At 40.1% G+C, this 16522-nt stretch overlaps 1 protein-coding gene across 1 annotated transcript in view; it reads left to right on the top strand.

Annotated features, from left to right (window-relative positions):
- The window catches only part of kcnd3 (potassium voltage-gated channel, Shal-related subfamily, member 3), a 165823-nt gene that overhangs the window by 143551 nt on the left and 5750 nt on the right, over window positions 1-16522 (top strand). The window contains 1 exon segment of the mRNA XM_036578721.1: window positions 14136-14237. Within this exon segment, the coding sequence (XP_036434614.1) occupies window positions 14136-14237 (102 nt within the window).

Below are 16522 nucleotides of genomic sequence, written 5' to 3' on the forward strand. Positions count from 1 at the left end.
ACTGCAGCAACCACTGCATTCCTATACTACACCTCACATACTCACCTACTAACTCCACGTTACTTACTGGATATCATAACTGTCAAATGAAAACCTGGAACTCTGTATGTGTCCCTGAGCATTCCAGGCTTAATAACAGCGTGGCCACAGCCCTCTGAGGTAACCTTCAGTCCAGCAACATCTGTGCATACTGTCCATGATGGAGACAGGGAAAAGAGAGGTGCAGGAGTACACTCTCTCACTCTTTCTACAAATAGCTCTCCCAGATGCAGCTGAGTGGCTGGGGGGACAGGGTGCTGATGTGCTGCTTTGTTTGTTCTCGATGTCACTTTTAGGAGACGACCTTGTACCATCTCACCTGCCTGCCAGAGCACACTGCAGCAACCACTGCAGTCATATACTGCACCTCACCTACTCAGTTACACTGAGTTATTTAAAGAATTTCGCAACTGTTATATGAAGACCTGGAACTCTTTATTTTTCCTGGTTTCTATTTTAAATTATTAAGTTATTATTTAAGGTCAACAATCAGTTGTTATGTATGATACCAAGTGTGATACATCAGCGTGTAACTAGAAAATGTAAGTGAGTTAGCTAGACAGCTACTGTTGTAAAAAAAATGAAACAAAACCAAAGTGCCAAAAACCGGAAGTTTGAAAAAGTTTTTCAAAGAACATTATGACTATGCCCCCTGCTGTTTAACAGGAAATCCCCCCCCTCCCTGTTTCAGTTTCCATTTCCCAGATTTTTAAGTTAAATGCTAAATGTTTTGATATTTAAAAATATTTTTTATATTAAACGTATTACTTAGTTATTAAGTAGTTATTAAATGTAAATGTATGGAGATTTTTATGTTCTAATACAAGAATGTGCACAACAATAACTTTAAATTGTGGTTCAAAATGTATAGTGTGGTACTGATTTAGTTTAGAATCCAAATTTTAGACTGAATTTCTGTGCTTGCTTCAATGAGCCATAGAAAGAATTAATATAAAACTACCACGTTTGTTACTGCCATTGATGACTATGACTCCTGAACATTAAAAGAAAGCTATTGTAACTTTTCTTGTATCATTTGCCGTCTAGACAAGTGCCGCTGTATGCACAGTCACACTTGTACGCTACTGTAATTGAAGCGTGCTAGAGAGCCTAGGAGCAGACAACTGGTTGCTAAGCAAAATCTTTGAAGTGGGCTTCACCCGAATGAAACATTGATCAAAGGGGGAGAGGCCTCTCCGCTCCCCGTACTTTAAAATTCCACCCACTAGTTTGAGCTTTGTGTAGCTCATGTGCCTAATAAGTGCTTCTCCTCCAGCTCTGCTGCCTAACAGCTGCACAGAGCGCTCAGGGGTCCAGACTGAGTCTTCGCCAGCTAGCTGACAGCACTTTGATGACTGCTACATTTCTGTTTCCTTGATTTAGTCATCTTCATTATGGCCACATTCCTGTCCAAGCTCAAATCTCGACACCCTCAAACTTTTCATGGTCCCTCAGTTACCAGCTCAGTGCAGATGTGACAAGACTAGGACATAAAAAGCTGTGACAGAGAGAGGGACACAGATAGAGATACAGGTCCACAGAGACGCAAGGACAGACTCTCCTGTCTGTACTCTATTGTAGTGATCTAGATGCTTACTTTTTAGAATCAATCTTCACATAAAAATTTCAGTACTGTGGGCCAAATGTATGTACATGAGAAGGCACATCACAAGCCTTTAAAGGGGAACTCCACCGATTTTTCAAAAAAATCTACATAATTAAATCACAGTGATTCAGAGTAGTTTGGTGTGAAATGCTCAGTTTTTGAGAAACTTACAGAGTCAGAATTATTCACAGTGGTGGTGATAGGAACCAGACGTCTGAAGAGTTTAATGCCTCTAACAGCTCCCTCACAGAAAGTAATTGCGTAAAACAGTCAGATATATGCTGCTTGATATCTGACACATTGTTTTATGATAGTTTTATAATAAAGTTTTGGCTTAAAATGTATTTTAATACATTTTATTTTTAATCTATTCATGGCAGAGGGGTAGATGCAGGACATTGTAAGGCAAAATAGTCACTAAAGAAAACTTTTTTTCAGATTTCTGACTATTTACCATCACCATTAAATATAAAAACTCAGAAGGCAAATGTAGGGTCTCTGGGGGTTTTCGATAGTAAATAAAATGGCATATTTGTGTTGTAGACATGGTGACCCCTGGTTCCTATCACCACCACTATAAAGCAGTCTGAGTCTGTAAGTTTCTCTACGATTAATCATTTCATGTCAAACCACTCTGAATGACTCTGTTTACATCTGAAGGACTGAATCATTCAGAAATTTTGAAAAATGGTGAAATTCCCTTTTAGGCAGCCTCAGTATGCACACACAATGCATTTAGAATGAATATTCACTTACTAAGGCTGTACCTTACCATGTAAACTGAGCATAGGGCCATCTAATGATCGCAGTGTGTGGCACAGGGTTCAAAAAGGACAAGGGAACCATGAACAGGCATATGTATGAGGAGGAGAAATGGATTTTTTCATGTAAAGTACTGTGCAAATGTCAGAGACCATGCTTTCTTTTATATAATTTCCAGCCAAAATAGTGATTTATTCATTCTTTTTTTTAGCATCAGGAAAAAAACAAGAAAACATATTTAACAGAAAATTGCACAGAAGTCTAAACAACTAAATACAAACCAACATTTTCAGTGCTTAGTGTGTCCACACTTTGCCTTCTGTTCTTTTTCAGAAGACTTGCTTTTAGTCTTTCAAAGAAATCTGCAGGAATATTTCTCCACACCTCTAAAGTTCAGTCTTAGAAGTTGGTTGCGTTTTCTGCTTCTCATTGACTGAGTAATCTCAAACACATTCAGCTCTGGACTCTGGGATGGTCAGTAGATTGTTCTGAGAAAACCACCAACTACTTTGTCGCAGCAGTGTGCCTGGGGTTCTTGCTGTAGAAGTTATTTGTTCACAAGCTTTTTCCAGAAGGTACTGAATGATGTATTAAAATTCATTTGTTCAGCTTTCAGTCAAAAACAAATCACCAGCTCTAGATGATGTTATACATCCCCAGACTTGCACTGATCCTCCACCATGCTTGCCTGATGGTGCTAGACATAGTTTGAGGAGTCTTTCATTGCTTCAGTGGCATACATACTTCCAAAGATCGCAAATTTAGACTCACCAGTGATCTAACAAGGCAATTCAAGCACGCAAACAAATGAATAAGAATATACTTCACATGTCGCCTCTTATTGGTAATCTGATGCCCGCTTGCTGTGAAACTAACGCAGCACAGCCAACAATAGCAGCATCATGCTTCATTGATATAAAACATGGTAGCACAGAGAAAATATGGACAGCATCCAAGTCTCTGGATGAATCACCAGCAAGACGTAATTTAAGCGGCGAACTAGTTGATTAGTAGGATCAGGTGTGCAGGACAGCGGTTCTCCAGGACCAGGATTGGGAAGCACTGCTCTATGATGGTATGAAAGAGAAAAAAAGATGAGGAAAGAGACATGAGGAGATGGATAGAGGAATAGTGATAGCCTCCACTCGTCCACATTGGTGATGAGAGACAAAGAGACGGGTTCGTGCCCCAGATTACCCCCTTCATTGCCCCCTCGGTCCTTCTCATCCATCTTAGTCCATTGCTAATACTCAACAGCACTCGCCTTCCATCACAATTAGACTGCCATCTGGGGCTCTGCACAAGCACACTGATGTCTCTTATGCAGAGAGAGAGAGAGAGAAAAATGGAAAAAAATAAATAAATAAATAAGTAATGGAGAAATTTTAGATGTGTCCAGAATGATGAACAGAGGTTTAGATGAGTCTGTAATAACCAAGAAAGCTGCATAGCACTGTGAAGGAAGTTTTATACAGAATGCCTTGTATTTGAAAAGTACTCATCAACACTTAAAGCAGATAACCTGCCCCAAAATATTATAAATAGATTACAGTATTTTTGTTCCCCAGATACTTTTAATTGAATAAAACATCTACAATCATCATTTGATACATATACATCTACACTGCTCAAAAAAATAAAGGGAACACTCAAATAACACATCCTAGATCTGAATGAATGAAATATTCTCATTGAATACTTTGTTCTGTACAAAGTTGAATGTGCTGACAACAAAATCACACAAACATCATCAATGGAAATCAAATTTATTAACCAATGGAGGCCTGGATTTGGAGTCACACACAAAATTAAAGTGGCAAAACACACTACAGGCTGATCCAACTTTGATGTAATGTCCTTAAAACAAGTCAAAATGAGGCTCAGTATTGTGTGTGGCCTCCACGTGCCTGTATGACCTCCCTACAACACCTGGGCATGCTCCTGATGAGGTGGCGGATGGTCTCCTGAGGGATCTCCTCCCAGACCTGGACTAAAGCATCCGCCAACTCCTAGACAGTCTGTGGTGCAACGTGACGTTGGTGGATGGAGCGAGACATGATGTCCCAGATGTGCTCAATCAGATTCAGGCCTGGGGAACGGGCGGGCCAGTCCATAGCTTCAATGCCTTCATCTTGCAGGAACTGCTGACACACTCCAGCCACATGAGGTCTAGCATTGTCCTGCATTAGGAGGAACCCAGGGCCAACTGCACCAGCATATGGTCTCACAAGGGGTCTGAGGATCTCATCTCGGTACCTAATGGCAGTCAGGCTACCTCTGGCGAGCACATGGAGGGCTGTGCGGCCCTCCAAAGAAATGCCACCCCACACCATTACCGACCCACTGCCAAACCGGTCATGCTGAAGGATGTTGCAGGCAGCAGATCGCTCTCCACGGCGTCTCCAGACTCTGTCACGTCGGTCACATGTGCTCAGTGTGAACCTGCTTTCATCTGTGAAGAGCACAGGACGCCAGTGGCGAATTTGCCAATCCTGGTGTTCTCTGGCAAATGCCAAGCGTCCTGCACGGTGTTGGGCTGTGAGCACAACCCCCATCTGTCGATGTCGGGCCCTCATACCATCCTCATGGAGTCGGTTTCTAACCGTTTGTGCAGACACATGCACATTTGTGGCCTGCTGGAGATCATTTTGCAGGGCTCTGGCAGTGCTCCTCCTGTTCCTCCTTGCACAAAGGTGGAGGTAGCAGTCCTGCTGCTGGGTTGTTGCCCTCCTACGGCCTCCTCCACGTCTCCTGGTGTACTGGCCTGTCTCCTGGTAGTGCCTCCAGGCTCTGGACACTACGCTGACAGACACAGCAAACCTTCTTGCCACAGCTCGCATTGGTGTGCCATCCTGGATGAGCTGCACTACCTGAGCCACTTGTGTGGGTTGTAGAGTCCGTCTCATGCTACCACGAGTGTGAAAGCACCACCAACATTCAAAAGTGACCAAAACATCAGCCAGAAAGCATAGGTACTGAGAAGTGGTCTGTGGTCTCCACCTGCAGAACCACTCCTTTATTGAGTGTGTCTTGCTAATCGCCAATGATTTCCACCTGTTGTCTATTCCATTTGCACAACAGCATGTGAAATTGATTGTCAATCAGTGTTGCTTCCTAAGTGGACAGTTTGATTTCACAGAAGTTTGATTTACTTGGAGTTATATTGTGTTGTTTAAGTGTTCCCTTTATTTTTTTGAGCAGTGTATATACATACAGATACATTTATGCATTATCGCTGACGAGTCAAAAATGTAATTCTCCATTTTTGTCTTTTCTTTTAATATATAATGTGAGACCAACAGTGGATGCAGATTCCAGTCAGTGACAGTATAATGTCATATACATCCATATTACGCCCCTTATCCATTTCAAAATAGTGAGGATTAAAAGGGAATGTAAATGAGAGACTATGACAAAATTTCTTCACCAAATTGTCGTAAGCATGTTATTTACGTTCATGCTTCTTAAATTCCATGCAGCATTCATTTGATTGCTTTGCAGTTCATTGCAAATATAACTTTAAACTGAATCATTTTTTGTAGGAGGTGGGCCTAACGACAAGGGAGTCCAAACTTTTGAATGGTAGGATAAACTCAAACCTTTAAGTTGTTTTCTTCGAAGTAATGATTTTAAATATGACCAAGGCCAACATAAAATTCAAGCAAGGAGAAAATTTTAACATCTGATGAGCAGTTAGTTACTTAGCCCCAGCATTAGAAGTGGCTTTACCACTTACTCACTGTTCAGCCAGAATATCAGGAGCACGCTGACCTCTCTAATATCACGCCGCCTGGAATTCCTAACTGCTTTTGGTAGTGCAGAGCTTCCGAACAGCCGGTATGCACTCTGACATTTTTCAAAGAAAATTTATTGGTTGCTCCTTGAGGTGCAGTCAGCATTACATTGTGTGGTCTGCTCTGTGGTTAAGAGGTCATCATGTGGTTGAGTTTGAATCGTTTAAATCACTTTACCTGCTACGCCCCAGTACCCTGACTCTGGCCCCATCTGCATTCAAAATGTTGTACCTTTGGAAAGAATCAGTCCTGAGCTGCAGCTCCACATGCACACAGACAGCCTAGACTCAGGTTCACCCTCAGTGGACACTATAGTAATATAAATGCTCGCTTCCGACTCTTTATTTATTCCACCCTTCTGTGTCTCTTCTGATAATATTTTGCCTCAGTGCATTCATATGAAAAGCCTCCAGGCGTTGGTGGTGGAGGTGATTCATATATTGGCTCCATGCTGCACCTGCTGTAACGCTTCACTTTGTATTTTATGTTTTTCTATTAAACTGCGGTCTAGGCCGAAGGGTCACGCTGCTATGTAATGTTGCACAGAAAAGGAGTCTGTAAGCATCTCTGAATGATGCCCACTGCAATAATGAGCTTCAGATTGTTAATGTTCTTCATGTCCAGCCCAGTGCATCAAACCGCTGGAGCAGTAGCAGTATGGCTCTGGTCCGCTGCTGAAGGGCTGCATGCTGATTCCTGATGGTTGCTGGATGTCACTATGATGAAGCACTACAGCTTACCGCATCACGTTCTCCATTTCATGTTCCAGAGCGGTTGAACGAAAAATATTTCTCCCCCTTTTTTTACACAGCGGCAGAAAATTGTTGTGGTATTTGTTGGAAACACAAACGGTCTCAGAGGTCCCAAATTGATTCGGTTATGTGATGGCAATCTCCTGTGAAAAGAGCAGTGTTAGCACTCCTCTCATCACACAGCCTTGTGTGTGTGTGTGTGTGTGTGTGTGTGTTTGTGTGTGTGAGTATGTATGTTCTTTGTGTGTTTTTATATGTGCACATTTGTATGTGTGTATGACCAGTAAGACCCAGCAAACCTTCCACATTCTAGACCCTTCTGGCTAACTTAATTAGAGAAGAGGGCAAAAGAAGTACCTTAACCCAATGAACAACTAGTGACATAGACTCATCTGTTCATTATAATGGCTTTCTACAAGTATTGCTTATTATTTATTACATTACTTATTACTTACTATTGCAATAATAATAATAACAATACAGTAGAGAGTTAAAGATACGCTATATATATATATTTTTTTTATGTTATATTTTGTTTTTGTTATGTTGGTTTTCGCTGAGACATTGAATCTAATGATACAGTGCTTATTGAAAGGGTATTCAAAGAGAACTCAGTCAAAAGTTGGTCCTTCCACTGTGAGAAGACAACACTATGAAAGGATGAAAGGATGTGTAGCTGTCAAGAAGCTGTTACTCATAGACAAAAACTAAAAAAAATGCAGATTAAACAGTAAAGTTACTAGTGTTCTCAGAGCAATGGACTGGCCACCCTAGAGTCCAGACTTGGACATGATTTTGGGATTACTTGAATTGTTGGAAGCAGGAAATGCATCTAACTGCGAAGACTGAACTTTGGAGGTGTAAAAAAGTATTCCTGCAGATTTCCTTTAAAAAAAACAGCAAGTCCGCTGAAAAAGAATGGAAGCCATAATAAAGGGAAAGAGTGATGTATTGGATTTTATATCGTATTTAATTTGTGAGGTTTCAGTGTAATTTTCTGTTAACTAAAGGTATTTGGCTTTTTTCCTGATGCTAAATAATGAATAACCTGTAGCTTTGACTGTAAATTTAATAAATAAACGCAGTCTCTGACTTTTGCACAGTACCGTACACCCTCAGAAAAAAAAAGGTACTGCACTGTCACTGGGGCGGTACCTGTCTTGTCACTGAGGTATCCTCAAGGGTACACCTTCAGTAACTTTAGTTGGGGAACAAAATTGTATCATAATCCACTGAAGCAATATTTTTAACTCCACACTTTTCTTCTGGGAAAAAATGTATATTTTTTATACATTTTATAATTTTTTTTTTTTTATATATTAATATTAAAATATTAAAGCACACAACTGGACCTTAAAATCACGTATTGTGTTTACATGCACTGAATAATTTCTGCAGTTATCTGATTATTCAAATGATCATTTCTTAGATCAGAGTAAGGTCTAGAAATCTGATTAGGAAATGTGATGAAGAGAGCTGGATTTAAGTCAGTAATCAGGTTTTCAGTGCATGTAAACTCTTACTCTGATTTCTTTTGGATTTCTTAGTCTGCGCATGCAATACCGGTAATAAACAACGAACGTTTAACACAGCACCCATGAGACGGCAACAAAACACTTTTTGGAGCGACGCTAAAAACAGCTACATGCTTGACAAAATTAAGGATATTAATATTCTTCATCTTCTAGACGATGTGTGTTAATATTTTCAGGTAAAGCAGCGTGATGTTTAAAAAATCAGCTGCGGCATGAAATTTGGGTTTTATATTACATTTATGTCACGTCTTCTTCTGTTATTGGCTGATTGCAAAGCAGTCAGGTTAGAAATCGGATTACTAACTGACTCATGTAGACCCAGAGTTTTCACATTAACTGATTACTCAAGTGCATGTAAACACGTTGATCGGATTACTGACAAAATCTGATTTTCTGCAGTTATCAGATTATTAAGTGCATGTAAACGCACTCAGTGTTGTATCTTTGAGGGTACATTTATATCGTTTGATGAATGAAAGATTCATCCTGCACCGTACCTGTTTTTCTGAGTGTTTCTGTAAACAAAAATGTTTACAAATCAACAACACATACAGAGAAAACTGATATTTCCAATCATGAAGAGCAAAATGAAACTATAACATGTACTCCATATATTTCATGCAGCTTATCCAGTCACATGAGCGTGCTATAGCATGGATCACACAGCGGTAAATTGTACTTGTGGGGAAAATAAAAAAAAAACAAACAAAAGACATGGTAGGATTGTGGTGTGTTTACTATGGAAGCAATGTTATTATTTAAAACTCAGTGTTTTGTCTCAGCCAGATGTGTTAAAAATCAAGCTGAGATGACACTGAGAGAGTGTGGCTGATCTCTGTAGAGTTCTGTGGGTTATCTGGAGTGCCAGGGGAACCCTACACCACCTCAGAGAGGGAGACAGAACAGAGGGAGATGGATGGATGGATAGAGATGATAAAGAGAATGAGGCAAGAGAAGAAGCAGTTACCGCTTTTCTGTGTAGATCTTCCACAGCATTGGTCATTTTGGTCATGTTTCAGTTGTACACCCCTTATGCAACCTGTTATAAGTTCTCCTTTGAAGGTTTAGTACATATGTATGCAGCTGATAAGCTCTCCGAGCAAGAAAAGCACTCTTCTACATGCATTACCTTCCCAGCGGGGGTCTCTTGACAACTGTGTTTTTGTGTTTCTGTGTGTATGTGTGCGTGTGTGCATGAAATCTTGCAAACCCCCGCGCTCATCACAAGCATACAATTTCCAAGCAGTACATGCAGCAATCCACTTGAATGTTATACAGGCTCTTTAGTGTTGGAGGTTTGAAGGAAGCATAAATCAGAGGTGATCCAATTTACAATTAACCTGTCCATGCTCCGCCCACAAATAGCAACTGCTGCAAGGTTGGAAAGGCGACCTAATGAATTTACATAACATTAAGTTTCCAGTTTAAAATGCAACACTTCTGAGGTGGACTTAGTTGTTGTAGCTAATCAAAACTAGACAAGTCGGAAACAGAACGAAAATGGCCCACCTGCTTACGTTAGCTTTATTACATGACGGAAAACTACACCAATATCAAACTAGCCTTTCACAGGCATAAAGTACAGTCTGATATTAGTAATGTACTCTTAAGCTTATTTAGGGTTGAATCAGATTTTTGTGAGCATTCTGTAAAGTTCTGTGAACAGTTTGTGGGCAGAGCACTGATGATTTCAGTCTAGCTATAGATATTTTCATGCAGTCTTTCATGCAGTCAGACATAAAATGTTTTCTTCCTGTAAATACTTGTTGAGTTCATAGTAGATACATTGATTTCAGCTCCAGTCAGGGTAGGCAATATGACAATATTTCATCATATTGTGATAAAATATTTTACAATAAGCATTTCTGAGCATGGTGTGGATAAAGTCAGTCAGTCAACTTCCCACAGATTAGACATGGCGTGGCCTACCGATTCTATAACACAATTTATAAAAATAACCTTTTAATATTTTTTTTTTTTTAACATGACTCCACTATTACAAATACACACAGTTTCCCATTTACAGGACTGTGTATGTATGTCTGTTACACATATTAAAAACACTAAGGCTTTTTATTTACATGTTTTGTTAATAAGATATTTATTTACAAATATGGCACTATTCTTTGAGTGTAAGTCCTTTTCCTTTGAAACTATATGAGCATAACAAGCAAATGTCAGCTTGTTCTTAGATATATATAGATAGTCTGACCTGCTGCCTGGTGCACACTGCCATTTGGTTTAGCTATGTTTTTATCTGCCATCATTTTAATGATGAAAGGATGACAATTTACATATGTTTCCTGAGATTTCTGGCTCTGGCAGGTCACACTACAGCCTATTAGAAGTGTGAAAACTGTATATGTTCTGTATGCACTCTGGCTGGGGAAAACAGTGTTTTATGACTGACAGGAGAGGCTATAATCACTGGCAAATGGGCTTAAACTCATGGCAAAACAAAGGCACGGCTACAACACAAAGACAAGACTAAAACATCTTTTGCTCAAATAACCTCTGCCGAAATGATAAAAATACACATCTCTATTATATACCCATTTCTTCTGGCTGTATTCCAGTAAGGTTTGAGATAGCTCAGTGACCACAAAGCATGAAGAAATTGAGAGCAAAGAGGAATAGCTTTGCTGATCATGAATTTGCATACATGTGAACTATGAGTCTCTCATTGTTCTTGCATGGTCTCTTCTTAAAATATTTTTTAAGTATTCACCTGTGCTCAGTTTCCCATCGTAGTAATAATATCATCTTAGCTGGTAGAGAAAGTGTTCAGTGTGATGCTCGCTCTACCATTTAAGAATCATTTAAGATCCTTTTGGGAAACACAGCTCTGATGAATTAAAAATGAGATAAATCACAAGCATGAACGAGGCAATCTTTCTAACTATGAGAAAGCAAATTCTACTCAGGAAAACTTTGTTCATTACTTGTAGTAGCTAGCTAGCATTGTCCAGACTCCTGCTGTCTTCTTCACTGTCCTTTATTCTTCCCCTCCTCTGAAATGAGTTCCACTCGTGTAGCAGCCAAATTTGTGTCAAATGGCTTTCAGACCAGATTAATAAAACAGTACTAAATGGGTTGACGTATATTTTGACAAGTGTCCAGACACCTAGCTAGCTACCAAGACATTAGCATGCTATTAGCAATTTTCTGTGCTTCTTGTGAAGAAAAGGACCATAATACATTAAAACGACATTAAACTAAGACAATACAATGGCTATTGTATTTTTTATCAGAGAAAATACTCACATTTGTGGGTTTGGTTGGTCACTTGTGCAGCCATCTTGCCAGTTTTTCTTTTTTTCTCATGACACTCCGTTTGGAGTGTGCCCCTGAAAAACCTCTGTTTGGAGGGCCATGTAGCCTTAACACTTTGCCCTAGCCCTCTATCTCAACAAAAATCGAGATACCCTACCCCTACGAGTAAACCTGCAAATGGAGGGCTAAACATTAAGTAGTAGGGGCAAGGGGTGAAATGAGATTGGGCCCAAGTCTCTGAGCTAAAGTGATATCATAAGAAAACAAAGAACATTTTATATATAGCTGATTGTCGTGCTTCTCTGACCTTGTCACCTCTGTCCCCAACCTTTTAAACTATATAGACATACTTAGTGTACATCTCATTGGAATAAAAATGAATTTATGCTCATTACCCAAAAAAAAGATCCTAACTTTTTAGCCTCCCTACCTTTTTATTTATTTTTTTAAATATTTTTTTGGATTTTAACCCAATTTTCTCCCCAATTTAGTCGTCACCAATTCCACCAGCTAGTTAGGACTCCCCCAGTCACACGATACCATCAACGCTAGGAGGGCGAAGGCTAACACAGGCTTCCTCCGAGACCCGTGAAACGAGCCACCGCTTCTTTTCGAACTGCCGCTCACGCAACGTCATTGGACAGCTGAACGCGCTCGGAGGAAAGCGCCAACCACCAGATCTGTTACGTCAGCTAACAGACGCCTGCGCTGACTAGCATCACGTTAAGTGATGGGGGGCAGAGGGAGGGGCCATCATACCCACCCAGAGAGAACAAGGCCAATTGTGCTCTCTTGGACTCCCAGCTACAGATGGCTGTAGCATCACCAGGGATCGAACTCGCAATCTCCTGATGATAGGGCCAACGCTTAGACGGTTGCACCAAGCCTCCCTACCTTTTAAACTGGTCAGTGAACATATATGTATCTCGGCTGTCAGATTTCAAAAATGCCAACTTACAAATTGGCCAAATTTTGAAAATATGTTTGACAGGGTCAGGGCAGACATTGAAAAGTTGAAACTGCTTCCTTTATCTGTGATCAGTTTTTCAAACCCTTCCCTTCTATTTGCCGACTTCTTTCTTCAAGCATTTGGAGAAAAACCCCACATCTCTAAGGCTCACTTACAAAAACCTATTACTGTGGGAGGCTTAGGTTTACCTTTGTTTATGCAATATTTCTGGGTTGCAAATGATAGGGCGCTTTCTTTTTGGCAAAGTGGATCCCCAGAAAAAAGGTGCCCCAAATCCTTCTCTTGTGGTTTTATTATTTTCAAAAGTTGAACTCACCAGAGCAATGATAAAAAATAACATCAGAGTTAAAAATTCGCTCAGAATTCTGAACCAGATTAAATGCTTCACTAAAGCACCAACAACCTCAATACATACTCCAGGGCTTTATAATTATTTATTTTTGCCCTCCCAGCTAAATGGGGCATTTTCAATATGGAGGTAAAGAGGCTTGTGGTGCATTGAAGATTTATACATGGAGGAGAGCTTTGCATCATTTAACCAACTTAAAGAAAAAATTGGCTTTCCCAACTCACATTCTGACCCCATGATTGTAATTTGTCGATCCTCTCAATTGCTGTCCTCCTTCTCGTATCCTGTACAAGTTATCATGACCAGCGTGGTCACAGCTAAAGAGATCATTCTTTTGAATTAGAAATTTGCATTTGTGTTCAAGTGGTTTTGGTTGGAAACAAGATAGATACACTGAAAATAATGTTTTTAGGTTACGTTTGTTTTTCATTAAAGAAAGTCTGTTTATTTTGTGTTACTGCAATAAAAAGCAGAGGACACTTTTACCCAGCTAGAAGCATCACATAACTGATGCTTATGTCTGTATCTTCATGCGTGTGAATGATTTTAGCCTGCAGTGTTCATGTGTGGCTGTAGAATAACTGAAATACAACCAGTTTATCAGTTGCTGCTGTTGCTTTTTTGCTGACATGCCCCCAACTTGGAAACTCTGGGCTCACTGAAAAATCTAAATTTTGCACTAGTACATGTGACATTGTGGTGCCGTTCATATATGCTCATCTCATAAATATGATATTTCCGACACTACTTCACTTCTTGAAGGCAGCATTAAAGGGACCTTAAACCTCTTTTTTTCTTCCCGAGTCTCCTTTCTCTTCTGTCTCCCTTTATTCCTGTACTGTGGGTGTGATGACCAAGGAAAGGTAGGGCTAGGGAGGGTAGGGTAATGGAGGGTGGGGTGTGGGAGGTGGAATTAGGAAGGGTGGGAACTTCATGTTTATTTTGGTATTGTGATTAACCCTTGTTCTTAAAATATATAAAACTGAAAATGCATTATTTAAAAAAGGGAAAAAAAAACATGAAGCTCAGAGAAAGTTTCCTCTTTCTGTCTACAGAAAGCTCGACTGGCCAGAATGCGAATCTCTAAGACAGGCAGCTCCAACGCCTTCCTGCACAGCAAACGCAATGGCATGCTGAACCAAGCCCTGGAGCTAACGGTAAGAACCTCCACTCTCTCTCTCTCTCTCTCAGACATGCGTACATACATGCACTCCTCATACACATCAGAAAGCAAACATTCTTCAAATGCTTACTGACCCCAGACACGGACGGCTGGATGGATGAACGAACGGGTGGATGACTCTGAATAGAAAGATAGCTCTTCAAAAATATCACAGAGGATGGAAGCAGTAAGAGAAAAGCTAAGAGTAGCCTCGCATGACAGAGATGTGGCGTATGTGTGTGTTTCAGTCTGAGGCTTAACCTTTAGCCCATTACAGCATTTCCTGGAAGTAGGGCGCATCGATTCTCTGAATTTACAGAATCTAAATCAGTCGGTGTGTAAAACATGAAAAGGGAGAAGATAACTATCCACAGAGCATGTAAGCAGACGCCAGCTCTCCACATGGGTCTGCACACAGCTTTCAGCATGTTCTTACTCAGAAATGAACAGAGAGAGCAAGGCAGAGAGACTGTGAGAGAGGGCGAGAGAGTGTAGAACGTGTCAGAGGCTTCATTAAAACTGAAGTGTCTATGCTCGCTGGCTGCTTTTGGTAATGAAGGCTGCGAACTGCAGAATGAACCGAGCACTGTAAATGCAAAACCCAGATACCAGTAGTTTTAACATGGAATTGTGCACAAGAGGCTGAGGATAAGGGGGTGTCTTTTAAAACAAATGACTCATTTTAATGAATGCCCTCTCATTCTTATCTTTCCCTCCCTCTTTCTTCTCCTCCTCCTCCCACTGCATCCCTCCTTCCTCTGCTGTTTTAATCAGAGGCTAATGAAGTCAGACCTGAAGTCTGACACAAACAACAATGTGAATTAAAAGCTGAATTAATGAAGGACCCTTACTGATAGGGTTAGCCTCCTTTATCAAAAGTGCTCTCTTTATCTCTCTATTTTCTGCCTGTTTGGCTATCTCTCACGCTCTGATTCTGCCCACTAGAATAATAAGGATTTCAGGGTATCGAGCCAAAAGTGGTGGCACCTTCTGCAATGCAATGTATGTGATTTTTGTGTTGTTCTTGCTGCAAGAGTGCTGTGTGCATACTGCACTACCAACCGTGGATCGGCCTGACTGCCCAACTTCCATGGTTGGAGCACCTAAAGTTTCCTATAAAGAGCCAGCAGGGGTCCAAACTTCCATTTCTCACTCTCTTAAATATGGACCTTACATATTAAGCATTATTTGAGCTCGATTTGTTTTACAGATTCTGTAATTGACGGGTCTGCACTATAGAATAATCCGGACACAATAACCAGAATAATCCAGGCACTGGCACTTAAATCAGTGACTCTTAAAGAGTGGTCCACAGACCCCCAAAATTCCATGACCTATAACCAAGGAAGCCACGACTATTATTTTTTTACGTGAGGTGACACCGATGATCAATTGTACCACATTTTACATCCAAAGTATCCAAAGGTACTCTGCTGTCACTCTACTTCCACTTTTTTGAAGCCAATATAAGAACCAAGTCAACCAGTTTTAAAAAGTACCACAACTACAATGAGTTTGGTTTTATTGAAAACAGTGACAATTGATCAAAATGTGTTATCTGCTTCATAATGCTAGCAAACTAGACCATGAAGCCAACCAGGCTAAAGCAACATCCAGATACAAAGCAAAGCTCATATCAGGGATCCAAAAGAAATTTTAAAAACAAGAGTAAGCCGTACAATCTTCAGAAAAAAAATATGATGGCCACAACCTAAAAGGGGAAGTGATGAGGACTTATTATTTAGTAGCTCAGCACACTAATAAAGGCAAAAAGCCAAATGTGACCAGAGAAGAGCTTGTGCTCCCATCCAGTAAACATGATTTGATATATTTGAGCAATTGGATTGTGTTTGTATTAGGATTTGGATTGTATTAGGCCTTTTCCAATGTACTGTATTATTAAATTGTCCTTGAAGATGTCACTGAAGTCATTTAGATTGTTTCAATGTGACATGTGCCACTCTACAGAAATTTAACAAGTCAGAAATGTTCACAGCACTGGTGACAGGAACAGGACATCTGAAACATATAATGCCTCTAAAAGCTACTTCAGTTAGGTAAATAAAAAACAGGTAAATATGTAAATAAAAAAACAAATACATTACATGATGACATTGTTTTAGGATCATTTGAGTTATGATTTTGAAGTTTAAATTGTATTACATACATGGTGGGGAGATACCTTCAGGGCGCAATAGGACCTAAAGACACATTTTCAGTTTACCACTGTTTTAACAATATTAGCAAGAAAAGTGTAGGTTCTTTGGTCCTTTTGAGTAG

This window comes from Colossoma macropomum, unplaced genomic scaffold (assembly GCF_904425465.1).
Source record: "Colossoma macropomum unplaced genomic scaffold, Colossoma_macropomum, whole genome shotgun sequence".
NCBI classification, from domain to species: domain Eukaryota; kingdom Metazoa; phylum Chordata; class Actinopteri; order Characiformes; family Serrasalmidae; genus Colossoma; species Colossoma macropomum.